We start from the raw sequence: 16,044 nt of genomic DNA, 5'->3' as shown, positions 1-16,044 counted from the left end.
TTGGTAAATAGCCCACCCATTTTCACCTACCTCATTCCCATACTGTTTTTATACTGTTTTTATTTATTTACTTTTCTGCTCTTTTGCACACCAATATCTCGACCTGTACATGACCATCTGATCATTTATCACTCCAGTGCTAATCTGCAAAATTGTAATTATTCGCCTACCTCATGCCTTTTGCACACATTGTATATAGACTCCCCCCTTTTTTCTACTGTGTTATTGACTTGTTAATTGTTTACTCCATGTGTAACTCTGTGTTGTTGTCTGTTCATACTGCTATGCTTTATCTTGGCCAGGTCGCAGTTGCAAATGAGAACTTGTTCTCAACTAGCCTACCTGGTTAAATAAAGGTGAAATAAAAATAAAAAAACGACCGGGGGTGGTGAGTATAACCAGAGTTACTGGAATATAATGACCTCTGGTATAATTTACCTAATAACATTAGAAAACGTTATTGCTGGTTATGTAGGTAGACATCTTTTGATAAAGCAAGGCAGGCTAGCTAACGTTTTAGCTAACTTTAGCATTACAATTTAGGTCATAGCGCATACAAGTTTGTGTATTGTCTAGATACTGCTGGTTATGTCACGTTATGATTTGATAATGCTAGTGAGGCAGGCTAGCTAGCTAGCTAATGTTAGCCTACAAGTTGGATTTACAAGTTATTTCGTTGCTCATGCAAGTGTATTCTGTATAGTCTCGGCCAAAACTAAATAATGGATTCATTTATGGTAGTAGCGAACTCATGTCTGAGTCTAAATAATACAGTAAACTCGGATCAACAAACCGTAGCGTTGTCACCGGCCTGAATCTAATCCAATCTGGAGTACAGAAAACTGCTGGGGGGAAAACGGCTAAAATAATAGTCGGAATGGAGCAAATGGGATGGTATAAAACACCTGGAAACCATGTTTTTGGATGTATTTGATACCATTCCACCTACTTCACTCCTGTCATTATCATGAGCCCGTTCTCCCCAATTAAGGTGCCACCAACCTTCTGTGATCTGGAGCTACAATCAGTCTACATCTGTAAAGCATAGAATTAGGGGGTTTCCACTAGTTACCGCAGCCTCAAAGTCTTACATGGCCTCTATTGTAAAAATTCATGAAAACAAAAATGTACTTTTTAAGGTTAGGCATAAGGTTAGCAGTGTGGTTAAGGTTAGATTTAAAATCACATTTTAAGAAGATACACTTTAGAAATAGGGGTGGTTTATGGGGCGGCAGGTAGCCTAGTGGTTGGAGCGTTGGGCCAGTAACCCGAAAGGTTGCTGGATTGAATCCCTGAGCTGTCAAGGTACAAATCTGTGCTTCTGCCCCTGAACAAGGCAGTTAACCCACTGTTCCCTGGTAGACCATCATTGTAAATAAGAATTTGTTCTTAAGTGACTTGCCTAGTTAAATATAGGTACCAAAAAAATCACTTTGTGGCTGCCGTAACTAGTGACGACCTAGAATTTGCATGACTCAAATTACTGCCCTGATGACACAGATGGCTACATCAACAATGTGTGTTATGTGAAAAGTTGTATTGAAAAAACACCTGTTTTGATAATCTAGTAGGTTAATTACCCAGCTAAGCAGATACAAGTAATATAGTCATTTTGGTTGTGAAGTGCATTATCGAAAAGCTTTGTCCTTTCTTTTCAACAAAATGCCATTTACCACTTGGCTGTCTATTGTATCACCCTGTCACAGCCCCTCCCAGTCAACACCACCTCATATGAGGAAGTGCATTGTTTATAAGGATTGCCTGCTACAGTTGTTTGGGAGATATTCCGTTTGCAGCTGAACATGCAACAAGGGGACCCTCAGCATCATGCAGACATGCCCTCACTTTGAGCATTGCTATAAATGGAACAGGAAGGACACTTGAATCAGGTTGGTGATCTTTGACCTGGTCATAGTTTGTCCCAATTCACCTTCTGATCGCTATGTTTACCATTCTCACTTCACATATCATGAGAACGGAAGTGAAATAGAAAGGTGAATGCAGCAATCGGGTTGGTTCCACCATGTTAATCATAACCACCATTGATAACGTAAGCAGTGCACTGTGTGTGTGTGTGTTTGTGTGTGACAAACCAGTATCTTTGATGAGAGGCCAGGAGCTACTCTGCCATGCCCATCAAGGGGGCACTGGCAAAGTCCTTACCTCCAGCCTCACCTCCTGCCTGCTCACCAACGGTCGTTGATGGGGAGACCAGAATTAAGTATGTTTAGGCTGACCTGTTCAAACTTCAACGTAGTCCATGTTTGTTTGTCAGAAATCACCTATCCTAACTGCCATTGGTAATAAAACAGGGCCTGTGTATGTGTTTACAGATACATCTATGATATTGATGTCTCTGGATGGAGAGAGACCTGGCATGCAACACATCCACAATATGGGACTGAAGGGGATTACTAAAAATACAGCACAGCAGAAATGTCCAGCATTTGCAACACCCTTTTCGTTATATGTGTCACTGATTCACTTTTCCTCAACTCTGCCTATTTCTACAGATGGAGAGAACTACAGATGCTTTTGCCAAATGCCAGACCTGTTCAAACATCAACATAGTACCTGTTTGTGTGTCAGATATTACCCATCCTAACTGCCATTGGTAATAGAACAGTGACTATGTGTGTATGTGTTCTCAGAAAAATAAAAAGAGCCAGCACAGAGACTTGCAAGATGATGTCCAGACTGACAGACAGGCTTTATACTGATGTCACTGAATTGAGAGAGACCTGGTACTCGGCATTAACATTTTACTAGACACAACTTTTACTTTCATTGTCTTTTTTTAAGTTATTGAATTGAATGGTGTCAGTCAATATGGGGAGGGAGAAACCCTGTGTATTCTGCACCATGATCAGGGAACTGTTGTATACAGGGATACCACACAGGAAGGTATGGCCACTGACATGTTTGCCAAGGTACTTACCACCTAACAAAATGCCCATAGGCAGGGTATCTGTATCAGCTGGGAATGACAATGAAACGTGAAAGGTCACTTAGTTAAATTAGCAGAACACTGCGTCTATGGTATTATGTAAAGGGTTGTTTGTTCTACATGGCCCTGCTACTACATTTGAAGGTTATTAAAACACTTTGTTTATAATACGTACATACATTCAGGAGGCTACTGACCTATTCAAAGCATCTCACCATACATCTGCCTGTAGTTATTGAACTCGACCTGCAGGAGGTTTCCCACTGGGCACAGACGCCAGTTCAACGTCTAGTTTTTATTTACATTTGGTTGAGTTGTGAACTAATGTGAATTCAACATTAAATCAACAAAACATTTCACCATGTCATTGGATTTAGGTAATGAAAATACAAAGTGCCCTTATGTTCATGACTTAAAAAAAAAAATCTCATCAGTTTTCCACATAGAATTTTTTTTGTTGAAATGACATGGAAACAATGTTGATTCAACCAGTTTTTGCCCAGTGGGTTGTTTGTTGTGATTGGATGGGGGAAAACAGCTGCAGGCAAGGTTCTGACGTGTGTGTGTGTGTGTGTGTGTGTGTGTGTGTGTGTGTGTGTGTGTGTGTGTGTGTGTGTGTGTGTGTGTGTGTGTGTGTGGTGGTGGTGGTGGTGGTGGTGTTGGGTGGTGGTGGTGGTGGTGGGACACACCCAAGAAACACCCACATCAAACCACACTCCCAATCCAACTCACGATTGGCTTCTGTCATGCCCGCCAGCATTTCTTGAGGAGGAAGACAAAAAAAGAGGCCAAATTAGCAGGTGAAAAGTTCCCCTTTAAATCCATAAATAATTGTTATTTTACTGACAATGTTTTGTTTGTTTTCTAAATATTCTTGCCGCCTTTCTTTTTTAAATGATTGACCGCTGGAATATTCCCCATGTATCTAATCATATACCCTTGAAGTAGGAAGTTTGCATACACATTAGCCAAATACATTTAAACTCAGTTTTCCACAATTCCTAACATTTAATTCTAGTAAAAATTCCCTGTTTTAGGTCAGTTAGGCTCACCGCTTGATTTTAAGAATGTTAAATGTCAGAATAATATTAGAGAGAATGATTTATTTCAGCAATGATTACTTTCATCACATTCCCAGTGGGTCAGAAATGTACATTGCCTTTAAATTGTTTAACTTGGGCCAAATATTTCAGGTAGCCTTCCATAAATAAGCTTCCCACAATAAGTTGGGTGTATTTTGGCCCATTCCTCCTGACAGAGCTGGTGTAACTGAGTCAGGTTTGTAGGCCTCCTTGCTCGCACACGCTTTTTCAGTTCTGCCCACAAATTTTCTATAGTTTTGAGGTCGGGGCTTTGTGATGGCCACTCCAATACCTTGACTTTTTGTTCTTAAGCCATTTTGCCAATACTTTGGAAGTATGCTTGGGGTCATTGTCCATTTGGAAGACCCATTTGCGACCAAGCTTTAACAGTTATATTTTTATTTAATCAGACCAGAGGACATTTCTCCAAAAAAATACGATCTTTGTCCCATGTGCAGTTGCAAACCGTAGTCTGGCTTTTTTATGGCAGTTTTGGAGCAGTGAGCAGCCTTTCAGGTTATGTCGATATAGGACTCATTTTACTGTGAATATAGATACTTTTGTTCCTGTTTCGTACAGCATCTTCACAAGGTCATTTGCTGTTCTGGGATTGATTTGCACTTTTCTCACCAAAGTACGTTCATCTCCAGGAGACAGAACGCGTCTCCTTCCTGAGCAGTATGACGCAAAGAGGCACTGAGTTTGAAGGTAGGCCTTGAAATACATCCACGGGTACAACTCCAATTGACTCAAATTATGTCAATTAGCCTATCAGAAGCTTCTAAAGCCATGACATAATGTTCTGGAATTTTCCAAGCTGTTTAACTGCACAGTCAACTTAGTGTATGTGAACTTCTGACCCACTTGAATTCTGATACAGTGAATTATAAGTGAAATAATAATGAAAATATATACATTTTGTCTTCTCGGTGTTTGTCAATATGACATACCCAAAATGAAAACATATTTTTTCAATTTAGTGTATTTTCATTTAAATACCGTAAAACTTACATAGCCCTTACGTGTGTTTCCTTAAATCACTGAACACAACAGGTGCTTATTTGAGCTAGGCGTCTATTTCCTTAATGCACACAACTTTTGCAAATTTGCATAGTTAATTGTTTAATTCCAGCATTCACTTCCAGCATGTTAATACATTTCTTCATTTCTAGCACTAATGTGTTATCATTTACACTCTGTGTCACGTTTCTTTTGTCTTAGTATCCCCCCATTTCAAATCTTTTTTTTTCTTTGACACAATAATTATTCTCCTCTTTGACTGTGCATTTTTGTCTGTTCTTTTTTTCACCACTAGAGGGTAATTAGCCTATTTTTACGGGTCTGTACTCCCAGAATAGTTTTTGTGCTTGCCAGTTAGCTAGCAGTTCTTAGCTGTTTGCCGCCAATGGCTAGCAGTTTCTTACTGGCGATAAAATTAATGTATCTCATTCTTTTTTTCAGAGTGGTTACTGAATTATTTAATGTAATGAATCAAACATGAAACCTTAAACAATTAATGGTAATTCATTGTAACCTCTTAAACAATTAACTTAGACCCCCCAGCATTTATTTGAAGCAGGCGTTTATTTGCTGAAGTGTGTGTAGTTGCCAGGCTATTAAAAGGGACAAGTGGCTATTTTAAACTGTGTTTAATTGAAATTTTACGGTATCAGTTTCAAATCTGATTTTATTTTCAATTACACCAATTTTATTACTACTGAAGAGAGTGGTACAGTTAACCTAGTTATTCTCTGGGTTAATCGTAACATTTTGACTTCCGACACTTTCGGTTGAATTGTAAACGATTGGTATGTCCTAGAAACAGAGATACAGTGTATAATGGTAGCTGAGATATCTATGTTGTTTGTATAAAAATATTAATCTAAATCAAATAATATTTTCATAAATAAGCAAAAGACTGAAAGTGTAACATTGTGCCCCGGACTCCCCTATCTGCCATATACCCATGTCCCCCTCCTTGAACAACCGGAGTCGCCTCTTCACTGTTGACTTTGAGATTGGTGTTTTGCGGGTACTATTTAATGAAGCTGCCAGTTGAGGACTTGTGAGGCATCTGTTTCTCAAACTAGACACTAATGTACTTGTCCTCTTGCTCAGTTGTGCACCGGGGCATCCCACTCCTCTTTCTTTTCTGGTTGTTACGAGATCTTCAGTTCTTGGCAATTTCTCAAATGGAATAGCCTTTATTTCTCAGAACAAGAATAGACTAACGAGTTTCAGAACAAAGGTCTTTGTTTCTGACCATTTTGAGCCTGTAATTGAAACCACAAATAGTCTAAAGAAGGCCAGTTTTATTGCCTCTTTAATCAGGACAACAGTTTTCAGCTGTGCTAACATAATTGCAAAAGGGTTTTCTAATGATCAATTAGCCTTTTAAAATAATCAACTTGGATAAGCTAACACAACGTAGGCACCCCCGGTTCCATCCGCAGCGACCCAGGACTGACGTCACCACAGAGTTTGGGAACAGACAGATATAGGGAATGTAATGACACAAGTAATTGAGTCCACGTGAGTCCAATGATTGCTGATGTGTGTGACGGGGGGAAGGCAGGTGTGCGTACTGATTGTGTCTTGAGTGCGTAATGCCCCTCGAGCGCCAGGGGAGGAAGAGCAGGAGCAGGTGTGACTGCAATGACGAGTCAGCCTATAGGGAGGAGGTAAGTGAACTGGCATTTGTGGTGCCAGGACAACAACCTCCACCTCAACGTCAGCAAAACAAAGGAGTTGATTGTTGACTTCAGGAAGCATCGGAGGGATCGCTGCAGTAAAGAAAGACATTTTGAGAATTTTAATACCCCTTTGAAGTATCACATTTTTTAAAAATATATAATTTGATGAAAAACATGTTTTGTCCTTACTGCTATTAGCCCATACAAACACATAGAATAACATATTCAATACATGGAACAACACATAGTCAGTCCCAAAATAAAATCAGTTTGTTCTGAAGTGTCTGTCCTATATCTGAGACAAGAAATATTCGTTTTTTGTTTTTATTACATGTACTTAAACACATGCCCCCCAATCCCCTTTTACATGTGTTAATATTGTACTTTAAAGTGTACCTTCCTGTATTTTATGTTCAAACGTTTTTTCTATTCTACTGAGCCATTTACTTTATGTTCATATTCATATCTTTTATTATTTCTTGTTGTTGTTGCATTGTCGAAAAGGAACCTGCAAGTAAGTATTTCATTGTACCACTGTATACCATGTCTATCTTGTACATACGACTAATACAACTTGAAACTGAAATTGAAACCATTGTGTGGGTGAAGTAATTGATGAGGAGCAGAGAGGAAAGTATTTTGCTGCCAGTTCAAACTAATTGTGGTAATTGTACTCCTAGGTACCTCAGTCAAAAAGAGTGATACTGAGTAACCTACAATAATATTCTCCCCCATTCACTGTAAGGTACCCCATTCTTTTACTCATGTCTTGGGTAGAATGAAAACACACTTTTTTGAATTCCACTGAGGCTGTGCTGACTTACAGTACAGAGGGAGGGAGGTGTAGACAGAGTCAGTCCACAGAGAGTGTGTTCCATGTCATCCAGATAAGAGAGAAGGACCATCTGTTGCCTGCAGAGCCTTTTAGATGACTGTACATCACGGTGGTTTATGTAAAGAGCTGAGGTGTGCTTCACAAGGCAACAGCACGCAGAGCCTGTGTACTCTTACTAATATCAATATTAGCCCTTCCATTCTCTTCCTCCCCAGTCCATTAGCGCATTATTCATTTTATTTTGAACCAGAGGGTAGCAGTTTACTTTACTTTGAAATGAGAGAAGTCGTGGTACACATGTTCAGTAGCATTGACATAATTAAAAGCTTTTTTGATGTTTTATAATATAAAATTGTGCTCCAACATTGACACACGCAATCTCTCTTCAGACAGCTCTCGAAATGGTCTCAAACTGGTCGGTGGACCCTTTAATGGAGTGTAACCACACAGCAGCCTGGAATTGGGTGTACTCCATCCAGCCAGTTTACATGTCCGTCATCTGCCTGCTGGGAATGGTGGGCAACACCTTCGTGCTGTGTGTGTTCTGCTTCCAGAAGAGACACAGCACAGTGGCAGACATCTACCTGGGGAACCTGGCTGCTGCAGACCTCCTCATGGTGTCCTGCCTGCCCTTCTGGGTGGTGGCGGTCATACAGGAGTTCCACTGGCCATTTGGTAAGCTTATGTGTCAGCTGGTGAACATTGTCATTGGGATGAACTACTACTGCAGTGTCCTGTTCCTTACGCTGGTGAGTGTGGACAGGTACCTGGTGCTGGCACGTCCCCTGTCGTCCCAGGGCAGGGGAAGAAAACCAGCCTGGGCCAGCGGGATCTGCCTGGTTGTCTGGGTGGTGGGCGCTCTTCTCAGCCTCCCAGCCCTGCTCTTCCGATCCGTCCAGTTCTTCCCCCAACTGGGGGTGGAGGCGTGCTACATGGCATACCCCCACGACGGCTGGAGGCTGCGCTACAACCTGACCGTCAACATAGTGGGCTTTCTGGTTCCTATACCCGTTGTGTCCTTCTGCAGCTACCACATCATCAGTGTCCTACGGGACAACCAGGCGAGCAGGATGAGGAGCACGACGGCGGCAGGCACAGAGAGGAAGGCCGCCCACCTGGTGCTTATCGTCCTGGCCATCTTCATCCTCTGCTGGCTGCCCTACCAGGTCGTCATCTTCCTGGATACCCTGTATTACTATGAGGTCATCTCTGGCTGCGGCTGGGTGGATGTATTAGAAATCAGCACTCAACTGGCTACCTACCTGGGCTACAGCAATAGCTCACTGAACCCTTTTCTGTACGTGATTGTGGGGAAGCACTTTAAGCAGAGGGCAAGAGGGGTATGTAGACAGATGATGTGCTGTGGAAAGGGAAGGAAGTCCTATCATATTGTCAATCTCAACTCCACCATTAAGTACACAGACTCCACTAAGGTATGATTTATAAACCCCAAACAACCATGTCATTTTATGGCACATATTTCTGCACTAGCATCACTGTTTTGTGTAACAGCAACTTGTGAATGTGTTTTGTGTTTACATTGTATTTAGCTTTTGTGTGTTTTCTTTAAATCAAATCAAACTTTATCTGTCACATGCGCCGAATACAAGTGTAGACCTTACCGTGAAATGCTTACTTACTAGCCCTTAACCAACATCTCAGTTAACAAGAGGTTAAGAAAATATTTACAAAATAAAATAAAAAATGATACAAAGTACCACAATAACATAACAATAACGAGGCTATATACAGGGGGTACCGGTACCGAGTCAGTGTGCAGGGGTACAGGTTAGTTGAGGTCATTTGTACATGTAGGTAGAGGTGAACTGACTATGCATATATAATAAACAGCAAGTAGCAAAACAAATGGAGGGGGGTCAACTTAAATAGTCCGGTGGCCATTTGATGGATTGTTCAGCAGTCTTATGGCTTGGGGGTAGAAGCTGTTAAGGAGCCTTTTGGTCCTAGACTTGGCGCTCCGGTACCGTGTGATAGCAGAGAAAACAGTCTGACTTGGGTGAGTGGAGTCTCTGAAAATTTGATGGGCTTTCCTCTGACACCACCTATCATATAGCTCCTGGATGGCAGGAAGTTTGGCCCCAGTGATGTACTGGGCCGTTCGCACTACACTCTGTAGCGCCTTATGGTCAGATACCGAGCAGTTGCCATACCAGGCAGTGATGCAACTGGTCAGGATGCTCTCAATGGTGCAGCTGTATAACTTTTTGAGGATCTGGGGACCCATGCCAAATCTTTTCAGTCTCCTGAGGGGGAAAGGTTTTGTCGTGCCCTCTTCACGACTGTCTTGGTGTGTTTGGACCATGATAGTTCGTTGGTGATGTGGACACCAAGGAACTTGAAACTCACAACCCGCTCCACTACAGCAACGTCAATGTTATAATGGGGGCCAGTTCGGCCCACCTTTTCCTGTAATCCACAATCAGTTCCTTTGTCTTGCTCACATTGAGGGAGAGGTTGTTGTCCTGGCACCACACTGGCAGGTCTCTGACCTCCTCCCTATAGGCTGTCTCATCGTTGTCGGCCTACCCTTGTTGTGTTGTCAGCAAACTTAATGATGGTGTTGAAGTCGTGTTTGGCCACACAGTTGTGGGTGAACAGGGAGTATAGGAGGGGACTCAGTACACACCCCTGAGAGGCCCCAGTGTTGAGGATAAGCGTAGAAGACATTTTGTTGCCTACCCTTGCCACCATGGGGTGGCCCGTCAGGAAGTCCAGGATCCAGTTGCAGAGGGAGGTGTTTATTCCCAGGGTACTTACCTTAGTGATGAGCTTCATGGGCACTATGGTGTTGAACACTGAGCTGTCGTCAATGAACAGATTTTCTCACATAGGTGTTTCTTTTGTCCAGGTGGAAAAGGGCAGTGTGGAGTGCGATTGAGATTGCGTCATCTATGGATCTGTTCGGGCGTTATGCGAATTGGAGTGGGTCTAGGGTATCCTGTTTCTGTTGTGAGCCATGACTAGCCTTTCAAAGCACTTCATGACTACTGACGTGAGTGCTACGGGGCGGTAATCATTTAGGCAGGTTACCTTCGCTTCCTTGGGCACAGGGTCTATGGTGGTCTGCTAGAAACATGTAGGTATTACAGACTCAGGGAGAGGTTGAAAATGTCAGTGAAGACACTTCAAGTTTGTCTGTGCATGCTTTGAGTACAAGTCCTGGAAATCCTTCTGCCCCCGCGGCTTTGTGAATGTTGACCTGTTTAAACGTCTTGCTTACATCGGCTACCGAGAGAGTTATCACACAGTCATCCAGAACAGCTGATGCTCTTGCGCATGATTCAGTGTTGCTTGCCTCGAAGCGAGCATAAAAGGCATCTAGCTCATCTGGTAGGCTCGTGTTACTGGGCAGCTCGCGTCTGGGTTTCGCTTTGTAGTCCGTAATAGTTTTCAAGCCCTGCCACATCCGACGAGCGTCAGAGCTGGTGTAGTAGGATTCAATCTTAATCCTGTATTGACGCTTTGCATGTTTGATGGTTCGTTTTAGGGCATAACGGGATTTCTTATAAATGTCCGGATTAGTTTCCCATTCCTTGAAAGCGGTAGCTCTAGCCTTTAGCTCGATGCAGATGTTGCCTGTAATCCATGGCTTCTGGTTAGAATATGTACGTATGGTCACTGTGGCGAAGACTTCATCAATGCACTTATTGATGAAGCCGATGACTGAGGTGGTATACTCCTCACTGCCATTGGATGAATCCTGGAATATATTCCAGTCTGTGCTAGCAAAACAGTCCTCTAGCATAGCAGCTGCGTCATCTGACCACTTCCTTATTCAGCGAGTCACTGGTATACCTGTATCTCAAAAAGGTTTCTCAGTGATTTGATATTTTATATGGTTTAGACATTTTTATACATTCATACAAATAAAACATTTGTAAAGTCCTTGATAATAATCTATTTTATATGATAAGTGAATGTTTTTCTGACCAATACTGTGGAATAGTTATTGAATAGCTAAACTGCACAAAGATTGCAATGACTTGTTTGGTACTTACCATGCACAATTCCATGTGAAGTGATTGAATGTAGTTATTGACAGGTCAGAGTAACAATCCAAATATACCCTCACATTGTCATAATGTGTGAGAAAGGGATATAGAGTACATTCTTATTCAACTCTAAGATGATGTCTAGCCAGCAAACAGACATTGGTTGTTGCGATGAATTTCGGCCATACAGTATAACAGACCAGCCTTTAAGTTGAGAAGTTAAGTATGTTTACAGAGACTATGACTGATGGTTGTTGGACTGCCAAAGAAGGGAAAGATCAGAGGGGTGTAGTCTGTACTGTATATATCTGTTCTGTACACTAAAGTCTATGTTTTGGTCTATGTAGAAATGCACCAGAGTGAAATAAGACGGACACCTATTAAGTGGACCTAAAGCATGGGCCTACACTGAGTGTACAGAAAATTAGCAACACCTTCCTAGTTGCACCCCTTTTGCCCTCAGAACAGTCTCAATTTGTGGGGTCATGGACTCTACAAGGTGTCGAAAGCGTTCCACAGAGATGCTGGCCCATGTTGACTCCAATCCTTTCCACAGTTGTGTCAAGTTGGCTGGATGTCCTGGACCATTCTTTGGACCATTCTTGATACACACCGGAAACTGTTGAGTGTGAACAACCCAACAATGTTGCAGTTATTGACACACTCAAACCGCCTGGCACTCACCACATTCAAAGGCACTTAATTATGTTGCCTTGCCAATTCCCTCTCTGAATGACACATACACAATTAATGTCTCAACGCCAGCAGCATACCACCCTGCATACCACTGCTGGCTTGCTTCTGAAGCTAAGCAGGGTTGGTCCTGGTCAGTTCCTGAATGAGAGACCAGATGCTGCTGGAAGTGGTGTTGGAGGGCAAGTAGGAGGCACTCTTTCCTCTGGTCTAAAAAATATCCCAATTCCCCAGGGCAGTGATTGGGGACACTGCCCTGTGTAGGGTGCCGTCTTTCGGATGGGACGTTAAACAGGTGTCCTGACTCTCTGAGATCGTTAAAGATCCCATGGCACTTATTGTATGAGTAGGGGTGTTAACCCTGGTGTCTTGGCTAAATTCCCAATCTGGTCCTCAAACCATCACGGTCACCTAATAATCCCTGGTTTATAATTGGCTCATTCATCCCTGTCCCCTGTAACTATTCCCCAGGTTGTTGCTGTAAATGAGAATGTGTTCTCAGTCAACTTAAAATAATGGATAAAAAATCTAAATAAAATTCTCAAAGCCTAAAAATGATTTTTTAACCTGTCTCCTCCCCTTAATCTACACTGGCTGAAGTGAATTTAACAAGTGAGCTCAATAAGGGATCATAGCTGTCACCTGGTTTCAACTGGTCAGTCTGTCATGGAATGAGCAGGTGTTGCTAATGTTTTATACACTCAGTGTATAGTACCGATAGAACGTTTCTGTGAAAATATGTATCACCATGACACTCTATAATCCAGAAACATTATTTTATTGTGATGCTATTTTATTTTGATCTATTTGTTAATTTTCTTACTTTTTAACTGCATTGTTGGCAAAGGGCTCATAAGTAAGCATTTCACGGTAAAGTCTAGACTTGTTGTAATCGGCGGATGGGACAAATAAAATGTTATTCACTTTGAAATGACTCATGATGAAATATAAACCGAGGCTGTATTTGGCCCTCCGCCTACAGTTATGTATGTGTTTTCTTACACCTCTGCCAAAAAGCTCCAGACCACTTTATAGAGGTTATAATAATGTTCTAAAATAATTCTAAAAGGAAAGTGGGTTTGTACACTTAAATGGGTTTGTACACTTGGCAAACAAGCTGTTCGCTTGACAAAATACATGTTCTCTCTTGAGTATTTGTACATTCTGATCTAACCTTTGGCGCTTCAGGAGGCAAACTGAAAATGGCTTATAAACAAGTTGACATACACGTTGGGACAAGGTTGTCAAAGAATGTTGTATACAAAACCAAACTTTCCTGCAGATCTCTCCCTAACTCAGTGAGTAGCTTAAAGATGAACAACACTACAAAACTCCTTTCAAAACTAAATTAACACTAGGTAAGCAATTTATTACATGACATTCAAAAAGATGGCTTTGTGAGCCAGGCATCTGAATAAAGTAATTATATGGAGACTAAAGTAATTTAGTACAAATGAATACTGATAGACCAAAACACTGACTGCCACTTTTTAGAGGTTATTCAACTTGACAAGAAGAAAGCATAGTTGTTTGATCAGCCATCTGTATTTTTAAGAATGTTCTACTCAGAGTCGCACATGATAAATCTTTCATGAGTTACTAAATCACATTTTAGAAGAAATAGTAATAAAAAAAAGTGTGATCGATTACTCCAAGGACTCCTGTCGTGTCTTTATTAAAACACCATGCTTAAATCCCTCTTGTCAAACAACACCAGAAATACTAAACATGTATGTAGATTCTGCATACTTAAGCAGCCACAGCTTAACTGGAATACGGTATCCCTACAAGGGAGTTTTGAAGAGTTTGGACTTCAGCATACATTTTTGAAAGATATCTGGCTACAATGTTCAGGAGATTGATTACAGTGTTTTCCCCCTTGGCTTCTATTTCCATGCCAAATACAGTATCCAACTTCAGAGTCACAATATTTACATGAATATTGTTGTTTCTTCGTGAATAATAAGCACAGATAAGATATTTTCCTATGACCGCAGAGCTGGTGGTCTCTGTGGCAATGCTACTGTCAGAAAACATTAGCACAATTACTTCCCACCATCTAGACTCCTCTCCACAACAGAATGGATCCTGGTCTACAGCATCGTCCCTCCCTACATCTTTACCCTGTGTGTTGTGAAGCTGCTGGGTAATGGCTTCATCCTTCTGGGTTTCCTTCTCCAGAGGGGCCAGTGCCCCATATCAGAGATATAACTGGGTAACCTGGCCCTGACTGACCTGCTCCTCCTGGCCTGCCTGCTCTTCTAGGTCATGAAGATCCTCAATGACCACAACTGGCCGTATGGAGACTTCCTGTGACACAGAGTCAGTCTATCCTGGTCAACTTCTATACCAGCATCTACCTGTTGGCAATGGTTCGTGTGGACCGCTACTTAGCGCTGGTGAGGACCATAAGGGCCAGTTGGCTGAGGTCTGCCTCACCCTGTGTCTGTTTGGGCTGCTGATGGGGGTGCTGGTGACGATTCACGTAAAGGTGATGTTTGTTGATGAACTTCAGACAATGGTGTGTATTCTGGAGTATCCTGACAACTTTGGGGAATCTTGGAAGCTGGCCCACAACCTCCTGATGAACATTGTGGACTTTATTCAACCTGTTGTGGTGATTATTTCCTGCACTTGTAGCATCATTAGAGCCCTGTGGAAGAGGAGGGAGAGTGTTGACATAGAGGATAGAAATTATAGGAAGGCCACAGTCCTCATTTGCGCCGTGATGCTGCTGTTCCTTGTGTGTTGGAGTGGCCAACTCTTCACCCTACTCGATATACTGTGTGAAATAGAGGTCATGGACTAGAAGTGGGATCATACCTTGGATATTGGAACCCACATTTCAATGTACCTAGCATTTCTGAACAGTAGCCTAAACCCTGTGTTGTGTGTAATTTCCGGTCAGTATGTTTGGAAGAAAGTTAGCGCCATCTACAGGAAAACCAAGAATCGCAGGGGCTCTACAACAACTAAAAGCTGAAATGCCAGTGTATCAACCTATTGCCACAGGGTTGATCAAATCAAACCTGTGTAATAAAGACATATCTTCCTGCATTTTCCTACACATTTGTGATTTGATATCAACTAAATGGCATTTTTAATGAATAACACAATTGATCAAATATATCCACATCAAATGTGTGCAATCTAGAACCACATTATGTAGACCTATCAGATTTAGATTGCGCGGAAATGATTGTCTCAAAAGTAAGATCATGGCGAAGTTTCCTGAAGCGTATATTGTGTTCTCACAATGTCACAATGTAAATTTTAATGCTGAATGTAACTGTTCCAGTCCTTTCTCTGAGACAAGCAAGAGAGATTGTAGATTATAGCAGGGAAGATCATGGGGGTGATAGATTTGAAATGCTACATAGGTGTGTGCGTGTTACACCATTCCAGATAGCCCCCGAAATCTTGTCTTTTGTTACAATAAATGGTGACCTTTAAATGCCAAACACCACTATGTGAAGGCCTAAACATTGTATGACATTTCTCTCACCAGTACCCACATTTGCTGGACCTTTACCATTCATATTTTCAATAAAGTTATTTAATATACTCTAAGCACATTTCCCCTGTGTGACATTGGAGAGAATACTACACTGAACAAAAATATAAATGCAACATATAACAATTTAAAAAATAATCAAATCTGAGTTATAGTTCATATAAGGAAATCAGCCAATTGAAATAAATAAATGAAGCCCTAATCTGTTTTGATTTTTGTTTGATTTATTAGGATCCCCATTAGCCGACGCCAATGACGACAGCTAGT

General features: G+C 41.6%; 1 protein-coding gene and 1 pseudogene across 1 annotated transcript; both read left to right on the top strand.

The window, feature by feature from the left end:
- Positions 1–6,344: 6,344 nt before the first annotated feature.
- Positions 6,345–9,253, top strand: LOC118362057 (B2 bradykinin receptor-like). Its single transcript, XM_035742263.2, has 2 exons — positions 6,345–6,710; positions 7,947–9,253. The coding sequence occupies exons 1-2, from the start codon at positions 6,636–6,638 to the stop codon at positions 8,994–8,996; spliced, it is 1,125 nt and encodes a 374-aa protein (XP_035598156.1). The 5' UTR covers positions 6,345–6,635; the 3' UTR covers positions 8,997–9,253.
- Positions 9,254–13,652: 4,399 nt separating this feature from the next.
- Positions 13,653–15,246, top strand: LOC118362184 (B2 bradykinin receptor-like; annotated as a pseudogene).
- Positions 15,247–16,044: the final 798 nt, after the last annotated feature.

This window comes from Oncorhynchus keta, chromosome 29, assembly GCF_023373465.1.
Source record: "Oncorhynchus keta strain PuntledgeMale-10-30-2019 chromosome 29, Oket_V2, whole genome shotgun sequence".
In the NCBI taxonomy this organism is placed as follows: domain Eukaryota; kingdom Metazoa; phylum Chordata; class Actinopteri; order Salmoniformes; family Salmonidae; genus Oncorhynchus; species Oncorhynchus keta.
Note: the sequence above shows the minus strand (reverse complement) of the source record. Positions and strands in the feature narration are given on the sequence as shown.